General features: G+C 46.6%; 2 protein-coding genes across 2 annotated transcripts; both read right to left on the bottom strand.

Moving 5' to 3' along the window:
• Window positions 1–3501: 3501 nt before the first annotated feature.
• Window positions 3502–5927, bottom strand: LOC114700895 (PRAME family member 14-like). Its single transcript, XM_037203353.1, has 4 exons — window positions 5644–5927; window positions 4930–5179; window positions 4623–4702; window positions 3502–3970 (listed from the first exon to the last, which is right to left on the bottom strand). The coding sequence occupies exons 1-4, from the start codon at window positions 5925–5927 to the stop codon at window positions 3502–3504; spliced, it is 1083 nt and encodes a 360-aa protein (XP_037059248.1).
• A 4346-nt stretch (window positions 5928–10273) lies between these two features.
• On the bottom strand, window positions 10274–13408 carry LOC114700896 (preferentially expressed antigen in melanoma-like protein 1). The gene is made up of 3 exons (XM_028880737.2): window positions 13116–13408; window positions 12239–12808; window positions 10274–11454 (listed from the first exon to the last, which is right to left on the bottom strand). Exons 1-3 carry the CDS (start codon window positions 13406–13408, stop codon window positions 11109–11111), a joined length of 1209 nt encoding a protein of 402 aa, XP_028736570.2. The 3' UTR covers window positions 10274–11108.
• Between the last annotated feature and the right edge of the window lie 5607 nt (window positions 13409–19015).

The following is a 19015-nucleotide window of genomic DNA, read 5'->3' as shown; positions in this document are numbered from 1 at the left end:
TGGTTGCTGGGAATTGAACTCAGGACCTCTGGAAGAGCAGCCAATGCTCTTAACCTCTTAGCTATCTTTCCAGCGCAGGTTGGAGGTTTTAAAATTGTTTTTAAAAATTCATGTGTGTGTGTCTGTGTGTGTGCATACATGCTTATACTTGCACAGACAAGCACAATCAATAGAACAGGTGTGGAGGTCATAGGATAACTTGCCAGGGTCTGTTCTTGTAAGTTCCAGGTTCCCAGGCAGATCAGTATGTGCCTTTATCGTCTGAGGCATCTCACTGGCCCAAGATGTCACCTTAGACAACTTCTTGTAGGTCTTAAAGAAGACAAGTGCTGTCTCTGTATCTATTGTGGTAAGTTTCAGACCCCAGTAACACTGCAGACTGAGGGGCTTTATCTCCTTCTCAAGGCCCCTGATTGTTCTTGGTTTTCCATCCTTAGGATGACTGTTGATAGTGGTTGGGAAAGAGGAAACATCTGCCCAGGCCTTGTTTGAACAACCTGTAATTGCAGGATTTGGGGAGCCGGAAGTTGAAGAATTAGGAGTCCATGACAAGCTTAGCTACATAGAATTGGAGGCCAATCTGGGTTTGAGCTTTTATCACAAAAAGGCAAGGCACAAAGCCATTCAGAACTGAGTCTGGTGGTACATGTGTAATCCCAGAACTGAAGAAGCTGAGGTAGAAGGGTCTTGAGTGCTAGGCCATCCAGAGTTTCATAGAGACCTGGACAGTGCACCCCTCCCAGACCCTTCCCACAAAAGCAACATTTGTATGGTGCTCACATCCATAGTTCTTTTACTGTCTCAGTGGGACAAAAATTAAAAGATCACAGATCAGTGTGATGGCCAGATGGAAGGATTCTCTAAGACAGAATCTCAACGGAATAGGTGATAGCTTGAATTCAGAGATCCAGCCAATAATTTAGGAAGGCCATGGGGGAAATCTGCCCATCTATTTAGAGGCCTTTGTGTACAGATGGCCAGCTAGAGGTTGTGAGCAATATAGCCACACAGAAATGTGGCTTATGGTCTAGGCATGGTGGGACATGCCTGCGATCCCATACAAGGGGTAGAAGCAGTAGATATATAGATATGATAAAAGGGTAGTTCATTATTATTTTTTAAAGATTTATTTATTTATTATGTATACAGTGTTCTGTTTATATGTATGTCTGCACACCAAAAGAGGGCACCAGATCGTGTTATAGATGGTTGTGAGCCATCATGTGGTTGCTGGGAATTGAACTCAGAACCTCTGGAAGAACAGTCAGTGCTCTTAACCTCTGAGTCATCTCTCCAGCCCAAAAGGATAGGTTATTGAATCTATTTTTTAGGTATATTTCAATTAGATAGGTAATCTTCAAACACTTTAAAGACTTACAGAATATGGCATTTAAAATGTTTTTAAAACTTAGACTTTTCTGGACAGTGAGACAGGTCTGCTCCTGGTAGCACTGATCTAATTCAAAGAGGAAGATGGGCATTGAAGGAACTCCACATGGAGTTTATCTTCTTCTTGGCAGAACTGGCCATTTGGGTAAGAAAGTGTTCTTGCCTGGACTGATTGACAGTATGTTGTATAAACTGGACATGCAGAACCCACAGGAAGGTGACCACTAAACTTGCCTAAATAGGACGAGATGGTTCTTCAGGTTCTTGCCTCACAGAGGAGACTGCCAGACATTCTGCAGTCTCCTCTGCAGACTGATGAACTTTGCCAACAGGTGAGACAATCCTTCAAATTTTCCCCTTCACTAAAAAGTCAGCCAGAGACTCTAGGCCTGTAGGCTGAAGGTGGATGCCACCAATGTTGCAGAGGATCTTGGGTGACTGTCCAGGCAGCCAAATGTCTCTGTCATTTCTAGAACTTTGGAAGTTTCTTACAATCTATTTCCTGCTTACTTAGATAACATTATATCCTTCTGGGGTCTTTGATGGAGTTGAAGACTAGATAACTGTCATTATAGTTTTCCTTAATTATGATAAAAGATAAATTAGATATAAAACTTTAGACTTACAAAAATAGGATAGATGATAAAATATTTTCTTTAATTTTGCTAAATACTAATAGACTAGATATTATAACTTTAATTCTTGCTTGATAACTTTTTTATATGTAATTTTACTATGTTAAAGTTAAAACCTTTTTGACTAGGCAGAAAAGGGGAAGTGCTGGAAAAGTGGAATGTCTTTCTGCAGGCTGTGAATATATGCTATTTCCATTGGTTAGTAAATAAAGCTTTTCAACCTATGGTAAGAAAGCTTACAGCCAGGCAGAAAATCCAAGGGCTAGTGAGAGAAGGGTGGAGGTGAGGAGATGCCAGCAGATTGGTAATGTCACGGCTACGTGGCAATTTGTAGATTAATGGAAATGGGCTAAGTTATAAGAGCTAGCTAACAAGAAGCCTGACCCACAGGCCATACACTCTGTAAATAATACAAGCCTCTGTGCGCTTACTTGGGACCAAGGAGCTGCAGAACTCGGGTGGGAGAGACTCATCCCAACCGCAGGGCCTGGCAGGACTGGAGAAACTTCCCACTACAAGTAGATCTTAACATCTGCCTTCCAGTTTATCTTTTCCCCCAGACCTCTTCGATGTGTGAGTTTATTTGGGTTCCAGTTGGAGAATACAGTTCATGGAAAGGCATAGTATCAAGAGTCTGGGGCAGCTGGATAGTGTCCAGTCAGGAAACAGAGAGATATGAATGTGAGTGTTCTACTCACTTTTCTGTTTTTAATTGACTCCAGGCCCACAACCTACAGGATGGTGCTACTCACACTAGGGTGAGTCTTTCCTCCTCAGCTACATTTCTTCAGAAACAGCCTCACAGTACAAACTGAAATCTGACTCCTGATGATTCTAGGTCTTAGCAAGTTAGCAAGCTTTACCGTCACAATGGATGGTCCCTCACAGCCTAGGTATACTGGACTGCCAGCTCCTCCTGCTCCTCCATTCTGGTCCATTGGACAGTAAGTCTGCCTTGCTCCCAGTCTGCAAGTCTGTACATGATGCACTGAACAGGACAAGAACGATATGACAAACTGATTGTATACTTTGATGCTAAGGGTTCTTGGGTTTCAGTCTAATTGGTCAAACAGCATGGTGGCTGTCGTAAAAACAATGTCCTCAGGACCATTGTTCTCTGTGTCAACATGACCTCTTTTTCTCTTTCCTTCTTTTTTTCTCAATATATAGCCTTGGCTGCCCTGGAACTCACAGAGATCCACCTACTTCTGCCTCCCAGGTACTGGGATTCAAGGTGTGTGTCACCATGTCTAACTTATAACATGACTACCTTTAATAAAAATTCCATTTTATTTTTCTTTCAAAGAAATTAAACAGTGCCTGAAGCCTACGTTTCTGTGCCCCCTTGATAACATAACCAACCCCTGGATTTCATTTCTCTGTGCTCAGGAGTAACTTTTTTCAATCAGACTGCCAACAGGGACATAGTCGGGTGTCCAGGTTATAGACACAGCGCTTATCACATTTAGGGCAGACATTAGTAGCAAAGTTGACCTTCTTGGGCTGCCTTATGGCCCTTAAGTGTTTTCATGAGTGGAGAACAAACTTGAGCAAGCTGACCATAGTCATAGCATTCCAAAGGGGCAGGGTACAGCTGGCTGAGGTTGGCTGTGTGGTGCAGAAGGTCCTTAAGGATGAGCATGGACATGTCATTGTCATAGAAACTGACCTTGGTGAGCTGGGAGCACCAGCTCAGGACAGGCAGAAGGGCACTGAAGTGGGAGTCCTCTAGTCCACAGTTTGGTAATTCAAGGGTCTGCAGAGTGGCTGTAACACTCTCTAGGAGAACTTGGATGGGCTTAAAACATAAATTATATAATGAAGTACCACTCAGGTTCGGGTGATTGAGCTGCCAGAGGCTCTGACTTTGGGATAAGTGGTTCGTGTATGACGGTGTGAACTGGCAGAGAATGATGGACAGGGTCTCCAAGGGGCTCTTCAGGCACCTAGGGAGAGACCAAGAGGTTAGTTATGGCAAATGGTGTAGAAACATGTTCTTGGCAATGTTTATCTTGAGTAGAGGGAACCCCTTGATCCAAGGTCAGTCTGACTATACATTGGAGGTCATTACCAAGGATACTGCCTATGGGAGCTAGCAGACTCCAGTGACCCCTCTAGGCTGAGGGGTCTGGCTATCACTGTGAGACTGGTACAGCCCATCTCTTTACAACTCCCTTTAATATGCAGAAAGCCATAGTGGGGAACTAGAGGCAGACACAGCTGCTGGCCTGGAAACTGTAGGTGTGAGTATTAGCTTCTTTCTATGCTCTGTTTTCTTATCAGTCCTCATCCCCTTAGCTCGGACACACTTGCTATGGAGGGAATCACAACCCACCCTTCTAGCTCTGGCCTACCCACCTGGCTATCTAGCACGGTAGCTCTGTACGCATCTTCTACCTCAGTTCAGCCCTCTGCATCCCGAATGGTCGTCTGAGACCTTGATGCCGGGAGAATAGAAACAAGACCATGAGTGAACATGCTGGTACCTTCCTCACTGTTAAATCCACAGTAGCTGGCCAACATCATACACCCACTAATCTCCAATGTAAAGAGAAAGGTTTGCTGTGGCAGCAGAAATAGCTCCCCATCCTTCCTTACCAGACCAAATGCTTCATCTGACCAGTGAGAAAGTAGACCCGATTCATGTAGAGATGCTGGAGACAATTGAGTTTGGAGAACTGAGAAATAAACTTGTTGAAATACTTCATCACTGGAACAGTCCTTTCAATACAGTTTGCTCATAGACTCCTGCGATAAGGAATTTTCAAAGATTTCTCATCCGGCCCAGGTAAGGTGCAAACCATGCCAGGGCTCCCAGCTGCCACCATGAATTCAGTTCCAGCTCCTAGATAGAGTCTGGCTCAAATACTTTCAGGATCTCTGTGACAGTATAGACAGGCAATACCCCAATCTGCAACCTCCTGCAGCAGAGCTGCAGGGAACTCTTCCTTGGCTTGGCCCACTGCAATAAGTGGGTATGATATCCATCAAGTTTGTGCAACTTGAGGCAAAGGTCTACTATTATCTTCAAGGGCTGCCTCACCTCTGGTCTTGGAATATCCTCCAGTTTTTGCTCTTTCCTTACTAACTGTGGTGAGCAGCCAAGATCTTCAGCTCCAGCCCATTCATTCATTCCAAAAGCTATGGTGCATGACCTGAAAACCCATCACTTTTAGCTTACACCTCCTGTGGTTACAACAGAGGTCAGTTTCAGAAGACAGGCCAACATGGTTCTCAGGCCTGGTTTTAGTCTACGTCTCAAAGTCAGATGTTCTCTTTGTATGCGGCGGGGGCACGTGAAGGCTGTCATTCATGGGCCTTCTAACCCTCTATTGTACTCCCTCTATTGCCCTTGAGCCCAGTCTGGTCCCACTTCTGGTTTCAGTGTGGGAGGAGGCATGGATAGGCTCTTTTCACTTAGGCTGCGTCTGTTCTAAGCTGTCCCTTATATCGATACCAGAGTCCCTTACCAGAAGCTCAGCAATAGCCAGCACCTCTACAGTTCACCAAAACAGTGCCAATAGGTATGTGGTCCAATTCTACTCTATTGTTCCTGACCCGGCTGTCTCTTCCTTGTGCTGCCAGAGTCCCTCTTTCTCACTACCTGGGTCTTACTCACCTGGGCCAAACCTGTATGAGCAGCATATCCAGGCCATCTAACACAGCCTTCAAGATCTCCAAATCGGGGGTCTTCATCAGCGATCCCACAGGGAGCCAGGGGTAGGGCCAGGCTGCCACCATTGCCTTCAGGGTCTTCAGAAATCTGCCAGTGAAGGCTTCCTTGAACGGTGGTAAGAACAGCAGCCTAGGCAGATGCCGCAGAGCAGAGATGGCCAAGACCTCGTCCTTCAGCAGGCCCTGGACTGCCAAGTGCTGGAGTGTTGGTGGGTCCTGGAAGTTCATCCTGATGGCTCTTCATAAAGTATTCTGCAGAAGTTTCCAGGAAAAAAATATATGCTTTTTTTGGTTAGATCAAGGGTCACTGCTATAGCAATGAAGAAGACCTCAGTTTACCCCATTCCACTCGGCACCTCTTTGTCTCAAGGACAAACTCTTCTTAATGACAGCATGGGGATCCATCCTTTCACAGTACCCACATTCCCCACTACTGCATCTAATCTCAACCACTGTTCCTCTGAATCCATCCTCACTAGGAAGGGGTTATCTGGGAGTCTGAAGGCTGAGGCCTGTCCTTTGATGGTGAATAGACTGTGCTGAGCTTTCTTGAGCATGCTTTTAACTCTAGCATACTTTCAAAGAAAGTAAAGAAACACCCTGTACCAAACCTTCCCACGGTGACCATTCACCCTACTGACCCTGGCTGGAACAACCGAGGGAATTTGGGGCAGCATTATATATTGTCTTCAAACACTTTCAAGCCTGGTGTGGTGGTCCTCACCTGAACTAGCATTTTTGAATTAGGCAGGAAAACTGTAAACTCATGTTAACCAGACACAGAGACAGTCTGAAATGTAAAAACAGCAACAACCACAGCAAACTAAATAGTCAGTAAACTAAGAAAACAGCTGAGCCATCTCTCCAGCCTGACCCCAAAATAAGTTTAATTAAAACTCCTCAAGCTGAGCCAGCACTTGGGAGGCAGAAGCAGGCGGATCTCTGTGAGTTGAGGCTAGCCTGGTCTACAAAGTGAGTTCCAGGACAGGCTCCAAAGCTACATAGAGAAACAAAAACAATAAGCTACAAAAACAAACAAACAAAAAATTCCTCAAGCTGGGCTTGGTGGGGCACGCCTTTAATCCCAGTAGCCAGGAGGCACAGAGGCAGGTGAAGCTGGAGGCCAGCCTGGTCTTCATAGAGAGTTCCAGGTCAGCCAGGGGTCTTATTAACTAAAACTCCCTTAGTCTCTTGGGCTTTTAGTACCAACACAGAAGGGAACAGGTAGAGTGCAGCAAGCTTTGAGGCCAGGTTGGGCTACACAGTGAATTCCTGTCCATCCTGTTTGTCTGGCATTAAAACAAGGAAATAAACTGCCAAATGCCTGGGGCTGGCCTTGACTCCCAGCAATAAGGAGGCAGAGGCAAGTGGATCTCTGTGAGCTGGAGGCCAGCCTGGGCTACAGAGTGAGGTCCAGGACTACACAGAGCAGTGGTTCTCAACCTTCCTAAAGCTGTGAACCTTTAATACAGTTCCTCATGTTGTGGTGACCCCCAACCATGAAGTTATTTTCATTGCTACACTACTTCGTAACTGCCATTTTACTATTGTTATGAATTGTAATGTAAAAATTTGGGAGATGAGAGGGTTGCCAAAGAGGTCGAGACTCCTAAGTTGATAACCACTGACAGAGAGACCCTGTCTCAAAAAACCTCGCAAAACCAAAAAATACCACGGGACATAAACCAAAGCACAATTCCAGATCTTTGATCGGTTAACACCGATAAGCTCATCTGTTTCAAGCCAGGAGGAGAGCTGCCACTCAAAACATAAACAACTGATCATTTGATATGAACCAAGACGTGCTGGCATATTATCCCTCCCCCCCTTTTTTTAATTCAACACAGGGTCTCTCTACATAGCCTCTGCTATCCTGGAATTCACCAGGCTGACCTTGAACTTAGAGATCCGTCTGCCTCTGGGATCAAATGCATGCACCACTATGCTACTCACATTTTTAATTCTAACACTCACGAGAAAGAGGCAGGAACAGGGCAAATTCCAGACAGGCTGAGCTACATAGCCAGTTTCAGGTTAGTATGAACAACATATCATAGGCAAGACCCTGCCTCAAGAAATAAAACAAAATACAACGAAGATATTTGAGACGAAAGCAAGCTGTATTTACAGGCAAAAAGCAATGTCTACGATCTACTGATCAGAAGGAAATCCGAATTCCTTATGCCATCTTGGGTCTCATATGACCAGTGGAGAGTGGCTAGCCTGGGTGAGACAGTGTCCTGATGGAAGTGAGTGACTTACCAGATGGAACACGGTGGCAGGGTTCTGGATCCCAGCAGGACAGGAGGGGACTCCAGCGCTCCGAGTGTCTTCTCTGGCTCCTTTGAGCTTCCGTTCACCTCTCCGCTCACATCTCCCCCTTGCAGCCCCACCTCCTAAACACAACATGCCATCTGGTTGGACATCTGAGTCTCCATCCAGTTCATCCTATTTAGATAGTGACCTAATTGTATATCCATGCAGCCAGGGCGGTAGTGGTGCACGCCTTTAATCCCAGCACTTGGGAGGCAGAGGCAAGTGGATCTCTGTGAGTTCAAGGCCAGCCTGGTCTCCAGAGCGAGTTCCAGGATAGGCTCTAAAAGCTACACAGAGAAACCCTGTCTTGAAAAAACAAAACAAAATGTATATCCATGCATGAAAGAGGATAAACTGAGACTTGAAAGGCCAATTTATGGACTCACTTTACAGTGAGTTTTATTAATAAGTGATGTTACAATTTTGAATATGCTACCCAAAAGGTTTAATCTGTTTGTTATACAGTCAGAAAAAGCAAAGTCTGAAAGTATTCCTTCCAGAGAGGGACCTCTGTCCATGCTAAAATTGCAACTGTATTCTGGAGTTAAAAGCTTTTTAATCCCAGCACTTGGGAGGCAGAGGCAGGCAGATCTCCGAATTCCAGGCCAGCATGCTTACATAGAGAGTTCCAGGACAGCCAGGGCTATGTAGAGAGACTCTGACTTAAGAAAAAGAAAAAAAAAATCTTAGCCAAAAAAAAACTGTCAGAAGCCTGTAGTGGCCATACAGGAGACCGAGGTAGAATTGCTGGAGCTCACTGTGCCAGATGATCAACTCAGCAGAGGTCCTTCAGAGGGTGAAATCATAGGGCCCATGGGCAGACAGCATCATGGGAAGTGGATTGTGTCCAAGCCTTGAAAGCTCTTGAGAGGCCCATCTGTGGCAATTTGGCGTGTTGGAAGGAAGCAAGGTGAGGAATATATCCTGAGCAGAATGGTGGCCACAACCTGGAACCCTTTCAGATTTAGCCCCATAGGGATGCTTCCCAGGCAACATTGAGTCCCAGAGTCTATTGCCCTTGAACCTACAAGAACACCATTTCTAACACAAGTGAACATTGAGAGCAGGACCCAGAGATACAGGCTGTGATCTAGGAAGGAAGGAAGCTGAGGTAGGAAGATTACTAATTCGAGGCCTGCCTGAAATACAGGGTAAGTTCAGAATCTAGACTTGCTCTCAATGAAAGGTTGCTATAGCCTCAAGTAGTTGGAAAGAGTTCACCACTGTGCCTGGCTAACAACCACAAGATGGCTAGGTGGTTAAGAGTACTTATGTCCTTGCAGAGGATCTGGATTTGATTCCCAGTACCCACACAGGTGCTCACAACCACATGTAACTCCAGTTCCAGGGAATGACACCCTCTTCTGGCTTCCCAGGCACTGCATGCACATGGCACACATACAGACAAGCAGGTAAAACACTCATACATGCTTCGGCAGTGAGCATACTTTTTAGAAACAGTGCTGGGCAGGGGTGGTGCACACCTTTAATCCCAGCACTCAGGAGGCAGAGGCAGCAGATCTCTTGAGTTTGAGGCCAGCCTGGGCTACAGAGCGAGTTCCAGGACAGGCTCCAAAGCTACAGAGAAATCCTGTCTCAAAAAAAAAAAAACAAAAAAAGAAACAGTCATAGTCTTTAGAAAACATCAGAATTTATTGAATACCAATAAATCCACATACTACATCAATTTTGTTGTCTATAATCCACTACGTACTATGATTTCACAGGCTAGTCATAGCCACTAACAATCCAACAATTTTCTGCAAACTTAATCACACAATCACTTCAGAGAATGCTATGTAGGCTGCAGTGTCGCTTAGAAAGTGTGAACAGATTGGAGATGTCAGGCTTGCTGGAGCGGGCTTTAATCCCAGCACTGAGAGGCAGGGGCAGACCAGGGTGGTTGTCTGTGAATTGAGTCCAGCCTGGGTAAATACCAAGTTACAGGACTGCCAAAAGAGACAATCTCAAAAACCATAAGCAAACAATTAAAGAGGCAGGCTGTTGATGCAGAAGCTCAGTGGGTAGAATGTAGAATACTTGCCTGGCAAGCAAGAAGCTATGGGTTTGGGCCAGAGAGTTGGCTCAGTAGGTAAGTAAAGACTGCCAACCCAGTTCAATTCTCAGGTCCCAGCAAGAGAACCAACTCCTACAAGTGGTCCTGACCCACCCACCCCCAACACACACACACACACACACACACACACACACACACACACACACACACTCTCTCTCTCTCTCTCTCTCTCTCTCTCTCTCTCTCTCTCTCTCTCTCTCTCTCTCCACTCTACATGTAAACACACACTAGGTAAATAAACGGCTATGGGCTCCATCCCCTAAAAAGCATCAAACCAGATGTGACATTTACACTTGTACTCCCCGACAGTCAGGAGGCAGAGACTGTAAGGAACTGACGAAGCACCCAGCACACTAGGAATCAGGGCACAGGAACACAGCTCAGTGGTAGAGCTCTTCCTCACAGCATGTGAGGCCAAGTTCAATTCCCACCACTGAATTAAAAGAAGGCAGTCCTGCACAGGAACACACACCTTTACTTAATCCAGGCGGGTTTAGTTGGTTCTCTTGCTGGGACCTGAGAATTGAAACAATGCTACTGTTGACTGAGGGACAGAACAAGCCCCAGGATCAGTTAAAAGACAGAGAAGCAAGTCTGACTGTACAAGCCTAGACTCAGGTCGAAGAAGGTAGAGTCAGGACAACCGAAAGTCACAGGACCTTATTAGATCTGAAGGGGAAACCAGGTTAATCATCCTGCTGGGACTGATGGTCCCTGTGTAAAACCATGTGTTGTGTGTCCTCTCACCGAACACCTGTGTGTTGCCTTTTGCCTCCCAGTGTCCACAGAAGAGCCTGATATTTGCATCTCATTAAATAGGCATCCAACAAGCCCCAACACATACGCACATCACGACTCACACCCTTCAAAGCAGGAGGCATAAAACAAAGGCATGCTCAGGCTGCCCAACAGTTCTCCCCACATCTCTAAACACAAGGCTGAATAGGCATCTCAAGGTTCTTGGTCACTGTGATCATCACAGCTCGGGATAAGGAATATCTGTGATCCTTGGTACCTCAGCCTGATCTCGTGATGTCAACTCCCTCAAGATCACACGAAGACAGAGAGTTTCCATAGAAGTTAAGCCTGGTGAGCTGGGTACAGTGTCTCAGGGCAGGCAGGATGGCATTGAGTTGGGAGTCCATCAGCTGACAGCCCTCCAAGTCCAGGGTAATCAAAGTAGATGCAGTTTTGAGTAACAGAACTCGCAGGGGCTCTGGGCTGAAATTAGTCAGTATGGTCCATTTCAAAATCAGGTGTTTTAGCTGACTGGCACACAGGAACTCACACATATGGGTCCAGTCTGATTTTGAGAGAAAACACTTAGTCACCAACAGCGTCTCTAAGGGTGACTTTAGCCACCTAAAAGAAAACAAGAAGACAGTTCTGGGAATATGCAGGTGGTCTAAGATCTTTCTAATCACGTGATGAAAGTCAGTAGCCACTCTGCTCCAAGATGAGAGTCTGCTCACTCAAATCTGTACTGAGGCCTGTCTGTCACCATCGCTGCTGGATCAGCTCAATCCAAGACGGCAATTCCTTTCCACACACACAGCAAAGACCAATGTAGGCAAGAGCTGGCTACATGTGTGTGGGTTCACTGACCTGTCTCATCACAGCCTGTTCCTGTTCACAATGCTTCACCCTGACCCTGACTCTCAACTCTGACATCACATTTCCCACCTACTCACCCTCTCTGAAGTCAAAACGAAGCTGGATATGGTGGTACACACCTGTGATACTACCAGGAAGCTGAGACAAGAGGAGGACAGAGGGGAGGACACGCCAATTTTATTCCCAATCTGGACTACACACGATGACCTCATCTCAAAAACCAGCCTGTCCTTGATGGGGAACTGGAGGCAAGCCGAGCAGAGCTGTGCTTCTGCCAGCACGGTCCTCCCCTCTAACAATGTCCTTCTCTTTTTCCTTTACATCAGAACCCATTCGTACTAGATCTCCTTTCTGAGGAGGCTTCCCAGCCTCCTCAGGACAGCAGATGCAAAACAATGCCCCGATATTCTAATTGTTTGGCAATGTTAATCTGCCAGTGGGTGCAGACAGCAGGGTGGCCGGCCGGCCACTAACGTCTAAAGGAACAAGGCTTTGCTTTATTCTGATGAGAAACCTGACCACCCCTCCTTACCAGAATAGCTCGTCCAGGTGACCCCTTAGGAAGAAAACATTATGCAGATGCAGGCTCCGGAGGTGCGTCAGGTTGACAAACTGAGAGGTGAACTGGGTGATGATCCGTTGTTTCTCCACTGGGGTGAGAAAGAAGCCGGGCCCCGAGAGGTGGCAGAGAAGAAGACTGCGCAGGTGCCTCATGCGGCCCAGGTAAGGGGAGAAGCTAAACAGGCAGGTAGTATTATTCATGTAGTACAAACTCAGTTTCTGGATAGAGTCCAGATCCAATATCTCCAAGACTTCTCTGTGGTACTTAGCGGACATAGACCAGATCTGTAGGTGGCCACAGCACAGACTCATCAGACCTTTCCTCCGACCCACCCACTTAACAACGAAGGACGCTATGGTGTCTACTGAGTCACTCTTGAGGACCAGGTCTATCACCACCTTCACCAGCGGCTTCACCTCCGTTCCCGAGTGATCCACCCCTGCTGGATTCTCACTCCAGTCACTAGTCATGAACACAGACCACTTGTCCCACATCTTCAAAGGCATAAATCGTAAATCCAGCACTTTCAGTCTGCACCTGCTGTGGGTAAAACCGGGAAGAGTCTCGGCATAAAGGCAGTAACCACTGTCCTATCCCCATGCCCTTCTCCTTGAATCCAGCCCAGTCCCACTTCTAGTAACTGGGAAGCAGGGACAGAGTCTTTCAGCCACTGCCAATTCATGAGTCCTGCATCTGCCACAGCCCTGTCCCAGATGGCTCAGCGATGGCCAAAGCCTCTGTAGCGTTCCAAGCTGTACCACCAAAAGCGTCTGCCCATCCAGTGTCTACCCGCTCTCCCCCATGCTTGTTTATTTCCCAAGGCCTTCTTTCTTTGGGTCTCACTCACCTGTGAAAAACCTTCTGGAGAAGCAGGTCATCAAGCTCAAACAGGATAATCTCTAAGATTTTCTTGTAGGCTCTGCTCCTCATGATCATGGCTCCCAGTGGGAGGCAGGGGAAGGGCCAGACCCTCACCATTGCCATCATGATGCTAATGCATCTCCTACTGCAGGCCTTTTTGAACAGTGATGGGAAGAAATATGAGGGCACACGATCCAGATCAGAGATAGCCAAGACCGGGTCCCTCAGGAAGCTGTCCTCTGCCAGCTCCTGGAGTGTGGGTGGGGACTGGCAGCTCATCCTGATGGATCTTCAAGGAAGAAAGTTCCTGGGGCAACATATAAAAAGACATCCTTTCAAGTAAACGCTGAGGCACTTTTCTCACCCACGACAGGACGGACTCAGGACCACAGTCACTGCTATGAGAGTCGTAGAGATCTGTTTAGCTCACTCCACTCAGTACTCCCCTGACCACAAAGCCATCCAACTTCCTGCTGGCCCCAGAGTATGGTCTCTCAAGTATCCATGGCCACAGTTCACCTCACTACCCTTCACTTCCAGTTCGGGCACTGGGTTCCATTCCCAGTAGGAAATGAGTCCCATGCACTCTAGAAACCAAACTCCAGCTCCCCGGGGAAACATGTCTCATTCAATACCCTGTTATGACTGGGAGTCGGGGCACACAGCTGGCATCCCAGCATTCAGGGGGCAGAGATTTACCTTCAGTTAGAGGCCAGCTTTGGGGGGCCGGGGGGTTGGGGGCCGGCGAGGAGAGGGAGTAACAACAACTATTAGAAAGAAGTAGCGGTGGTAGTGGTGTGGTGAGAGCTGAGGGTGGTGACAGGCCTGCAATCTCAGCATCTGGAATGTAGAAGAATCAGGGATTGGAGGCCAGCCTCAGCTACATAGCAAATTAGATGGTAGCCTGGGTCACATCAGACCCTATCTTAAACAAGAAATTAGAATACTATGTCTGCAAGCCGGAGAGTTCTTAGACTATAATTTAAGGACATACGAAATAAGAAGCCGAGTACTCTAGAGTCAGAGGGATCTCCTGAGTTTGAGGCCAACTAGGGCTACACAGTGACATTTTGTCTCAATAAATAAATAAATAGAGAAAGACAGGAAGGAAGGAAGGAAGGAAGAAAGGAAGGAAGGAAGGAAGGAAGAAAGGAAGAAAGAAAGAAGTACCTTTCTTACCTCAGCTCCTAAATAGACAACATTATGAATCCATCCCCAGTGTCAGGCACAATGAAGAGGAAGTTTCCCCTTCTCTGGTGCCTGTGCTCAGACACTGAGTGGTCTGCTGGCACTGAGTGATGCAGCCTGAGAATCACTTACCCCCACTGCCAACAGTTTTCTAAAACAACTCCCGCACCCACGCTGGCAGTTGGATAGCTATGGTAACATCCGAAGTTTTGTTTCTGTTTGAGACAAGGTTCCCCTGTGTGTAGCCTTGGCTGCCCTCAACTCACCGTGTGGGCTGGACGCCTGGCTCAGTGGTTAAGAGGACATGCTCTTTTTTTTTTTTTTTTTAAAGATTTATTTATTTATTATGTACACAGAAGAGGGCACCAGATCTCATTACAGATGGTTGTGAGCCACCATGTGGTTGCTGGGAATTGAACTCAGGACCTCTGGAAGAACAGTCAGTGCTCTTAACCTCTAAGCCATCTCTCCAGCCCTGAGAACATGTTCTTGCAAAGGACCTGGGTCCAGTTTCTCAGTCCCCACCTGATAGCTCACAACCATCCGTTACTCCAGTTCCAGAAGAGCCCACTTCAGAGCACCAAACACTCATATGGTGCCCATAAAAACATGCAGGCAAAACATGCACACATAAAATGGATGTCTTTTTAAAAAAAATTCACTCTGTAGACCAGGCTGGCCTCCAATTCACAGAGATCCACCTGACTCTCTGCCTGAGTACTGAGATCAAAGGTGTGCATCACCAAGCCTGGCCAGCAACTTTTTTTTTTTTTTTTTTTTTTAAAGATAGGGTTTTTTGGTTTTTTTTTTTTTTTTTTTTTTTTTTTTTTTTTTTTTTTTTGATTTTTTGAGACAGGGTTTCTCTGTGTAGCTTTGCGCCTTTCCTGGGACTCACTTGGTAGCCCAGGCTGGCCTCGAACTCACAGAGATCCGCCTGCCTCTGCCTCCCAAGTGCTGGGATTAAAGGCGTGCACCACCACCGCCTGGCAAAGATAGGGGTTTTTACTATGTAGCCTCGGGGCCCTGAAACTCAGCTATCCAACTGCCTGCGGAATTAAAGGGCATATTTTGATCCAAACTGTTAATTGCTTTATTTACCATATTATACATGAGATGGCAAGCCTCCTACCTTCAAGGGCTAGGAAGGCAGGCAGGCACTAACAGCCAAACTGAATTTTTATTAAAATATCTGAGCAGGCATGTTTATATTATTTTTGTGGTTCTGAGAACTGAACCTGAGTGTCATACATGTCAGGGCATTTTTACTAGTGAGCTGCATCTGCAAACTCCCAATTAAATATTTATTTTTCCCATTCATTTATTTACTTACTTACTGATTCTTTGCCACAGGGTTTCTCTGCTAACAGCCCTGCTAACTGAGCCTTTTTAGTGTTGAGCTGTATCACCAAGCTCTCAATTAAATAAATATTGATGGATGGATGGATGGACTGATTGGTTCTTTGAGACAGGGTTTCTTTGTTTAATAGCCCTGGATAACTTGGAACTCACTTTGTACATCAGGCTGGCCTCAAACTCAGAGATCAGCCTGCTTCTGCCTCCGGAGTGCTGGAATGAAAGGTGTGTGCCACCACTCTGGGGATCAGAAGTTCAAGTCATTCCTCAGTATATAGGTTCAATGACTCAGCATTTAATCCTAGCATTCCGGAGAATTACGCCTGCCTTGATAGGCAAGTCTCCAGTGGGCATCTAGATTAACACGGAATGATTCAGGCTCAATCGTCCCGCCTCGGCTTCAGGGAGTAGGTGAAATTATCGTCTGCTACCACTAAGGTCTTGACGGGGTAATTAAGGAACAAGGTGACGACATACCAGAGATGTGCAGCGGAGAGATGTCTCCTAACCGCAGCAGGACCAAGAGGTGACTCCTGGCTGGAGGACTCTTGTCTTCTTCTTCGGTTCCTCTGTTGCCCTGCCCGGCCTGGAACTCAGAACCAGGCTCGCTTCAAACTCCCGGGGACCTGCTTGCACGCCTCTGGCCCACTACCGGCTGCTGAAGCTTTTTTTTTTTCCTCGAGACCGCGTTCCTTGTGCAGCTTTGCTGAAGCCTTTACAGGAACTTTCTACTTCCACACCCCCAAGCAAGCTCAGACCTCAATACAAACTGCCACCTGATTGGATGTTTCAGTCTCCACCCACTTTGTTTTTCTCCAATTGAATCTAGAGCCGGATGTGACGGAAAACCCTTTTACCACCAGCGCTCATGAGGTTGAGGCAGGTACGTCATCTCTCTGACTTTGACCCCAGCCTATTCTAACTAAACATTGACTTCCAGGCTCCAGCCAGGACTACTTGATAAAAGTCTGCTTTTTTTTTTTTGTTTTTTTTTTTTTTTTTTTTTTTTTTTTTGGTTTTTTGAGACACGGTTTCTCTGTGTAGTTTTGGTGCCTGTCCTGGATCTCGCTCTGTAGACCAGGCTGGCTTCAAACTCACAGAGATCTTCCTAGCTCTGCCTCCCGAGTGCTGGGATCAAAGGCGTGCGCCGCCGCCGCGCCGCCGCCGCCCGACTAAACTCTGTCTTAAAAAAAAAAAAAAAATTCCAGGAAAGGCGCAAAACTATACAGAGAAACCCTGTCTCGAAAAAGAAAAAAAAAAAAAAAAAAAAAAAAAAAAAAAGCGGGGCAGGGTGTGGGGCGTTTACCCACCAACCCCACAGTTCCCCAGAGTTTTCTTGAGTGCGAGCAGCAGGAAATATTAGATAGAAGGATTTATAGCGGAGAGTCTTGCGGAGATAAACAGACAGAAAATAAAGGCTAGCCTCAAGAGGGCCTGGAACCTTTTCCAATGGTCCCGACTGTCTCTGGCCCAGGGTTTTTATAGAGACACCAAGGGGTGGAGCAAAAGACCTCTTCCCCCAGCATAGCCAAGTGCAGACCATCTCAGACCCCTGCACTCAGGCCCATGGTCCTGATCACTCTCTATGTGGACCTGCTGGGTAAAGCCACGAGGAACCCGAGAACGGGCTCCCACAGTAGGGCAGTGCCCATCTTTAATTCCAACACTCAGGAGGAAGAGGCAGGAGGATCATGGTGAGTGTGAGGCAGTCTCGGTATACACAGTAAGCTCCCAGACAACAGCTCTGTCTCTCTCTCTGCCTCTCTGCACCCCCACCCCCAGACAGTGTTTGAATCTGATCTGTGTTCCCCAAAGGTAAAAAATTAAGATGGGGTTAAAGTTAAGGCTCATTCAGCGATTCACTCCACAGAGATTTTTCAATATGTGAGTGGCAAAGAAAGATAGCAAAAGCTTAGTCTGTTTCTCATTAGAAAAAGAAAAGGCAGCAGGCATAGTGTCAGAGCACTTTTATACATGGAGGGAGGAGAATCCAGGACAGATCAAGCTATAAAAGACAGTCCAACTTGGGCTACATGAGACCCAGTCTCAGAAATAACTGATGCACCTGATGTCATTCTTACAAGATTCTTTAGCCACTAAAAACCAATAAAGATAATCCACAGTGAAGCAGCCTGAGGAGGACAGCCAGATCCTGTCCACAGAGAACATTAGCAACTCTTGTATCCAGCATCATTGCGGTTTTTCTCTTTTATTTTGTCCTACTGAGACAAGGCTTTGGTATAAGTCATCCAGGTTGGTCTGGAACTTGCTATGTAGACCAGGCTGGCCCTGAGAGGTGATCCTACTGTCTCAGCCTGTCCAAAGCTGGGTCACAGAAGAGAGACAACACACACAGCTGGCAAGCCAGGTTCAGGACCTGGTTTTTTAGATGCTAGGTGTCAAACTCAGCACTTCCTGATGCTAGGTGTGCTTCCTACTAACTGAGGTACACCCTCAGCCTCAGAATGTGGGGGTTTATAGAGGGACAGAGATGTAGGGTGAAATCTGCCCAGAGCAGAGATTAGAAACCTTAGAAGCTGTGAAAGGGCAGTTTAAACCCAACATGATCCTTGCAGGAGATACAGCCTTCGTTTCCCCAAAAGGTTGGGGGGCGGGGGGAGTGTCACATGCAATCAACTCAATCACAGACTTGAGGGGAGGAAAATCCAGACTGGGATCGAGGCTAGAGAGCAGCACTGGGGACCTGACCTGGCAGATCAGATGTGTCCAAGTCTTAAAGCCACTGAGGGAACAAGCCAAGCCTCCCTGGAATAATGGTGAAGCTGAGACAGCAGGGCCTGTGTCCCTGCACCCCTTCAGTTCCATGGTGCTGATCACCTAGAGTCTCTGGCTTCACAGTCAGGGCTCTTCCCAGGCAACCCTGAACCCAAGTCAGCATCCTCAAACCTTTGAGATACAAGAGCGTCGCCAGAGGCACACAGAATCTTAGTGTTGATGTGTGTGTGTGGGGGGGAGCAATTCAAGAATCAGGAAAGACATACATACGGGGGAATTCAAAAGCAAAGTCAGTAAAGTATTGGGGTTGAGGTGCAGCTGAAAGCCTTGCTTTGAATTCCTCAGTGAGCAACTGGAGTGTGCCTTAACGGTGGAGACTTTAGATGGATCCACAGAACTACAAAGAAGGAAGGAGGGAGGGAGGGGGGGGAGAGATGAATACAGGACCTAGAGTTACAAAGGTGCTTTTTAAAACTATTATTACCTTGTTGGAAAGTCCCTAGTCACAGTTCCAAGTTAGTTGGCTGAGGTGAGGTTTTTGCCTCCGACATCAGCTTTATCAGAAATGACCATATTCAATTTCAGGAGTGCTTAGTTTAAAGTGACTTT

This window comes from Peromyscus leucopus, chromosome 2, assembly GCF_004664715.2.
Source record: "Peromyscus leucopus breed LL Stock chromosome 2, UCI_PerLeu_2.1, whole genome shotgun sequence".
NCBI lineage: Eukaryota > Metazoa > Chordata > Mammalia > Rodentia > Cricetidae > Peromyscus > Peromyscus leucopus.
The sequence above is the reverse complement of the archived record's forward strand: the minus strand, read 5'-3'. Positions and strand labels throughout refer to the sequence as shown.

What these genes read in the sequence shown, in the direction of transcription:
- LOC114700896 (XM_028880737.2), bottom strand. Translation starts at nt 13,408, where the DNA reads ATGAGCTGCCAGTCCCCACCCACACTCCAGGAGCTGGCAGAGGACAGC. An exon ending in CTCCAGAAGGTTTTTCACAG is followed by an intron (nt 12,809 to 13,115) that starts GTGAGTGAGACC and finishes TTTTACCCACAG; the next exon opens with CAGGTGCAGACTGAAAGTGC. An exon ending in CACCTGGACGAGCTATTCTG is followed by an intron (nt 11,455 to 12,238) that starts GTAAGGAGGGGT and finishes GTTTTCTTTTAG; the next exon opens with GTGGCTAAAGTCACCCTTAG.
- LOC114700895 (XM_037203353.1), bottom strand. Translation starts at nt 5,927, where the DNA reads ATGAACTTCCAGGACCCACCAACACTCCAGCACTTGGCAGTCCAGGGC. An exon ending in CTCATACAGGTTTGGCCCAG is followed by an intron (nt 5,180 to 5,643) that starts GTGAGTAAGACC and finishes ATGGGTTTTCAG; the next exon opens with GTCATGCACCATAGCTTTTG. An exon ending in GCAGGAGGTTGCAGATTGGG is followed by an intron (nt 4,703 to 4,929) that starts GTATTGCCTGTC and finishes TTTATTTCTCAG; the next exon opens with TTCTCCAAACTCAATTGTCT.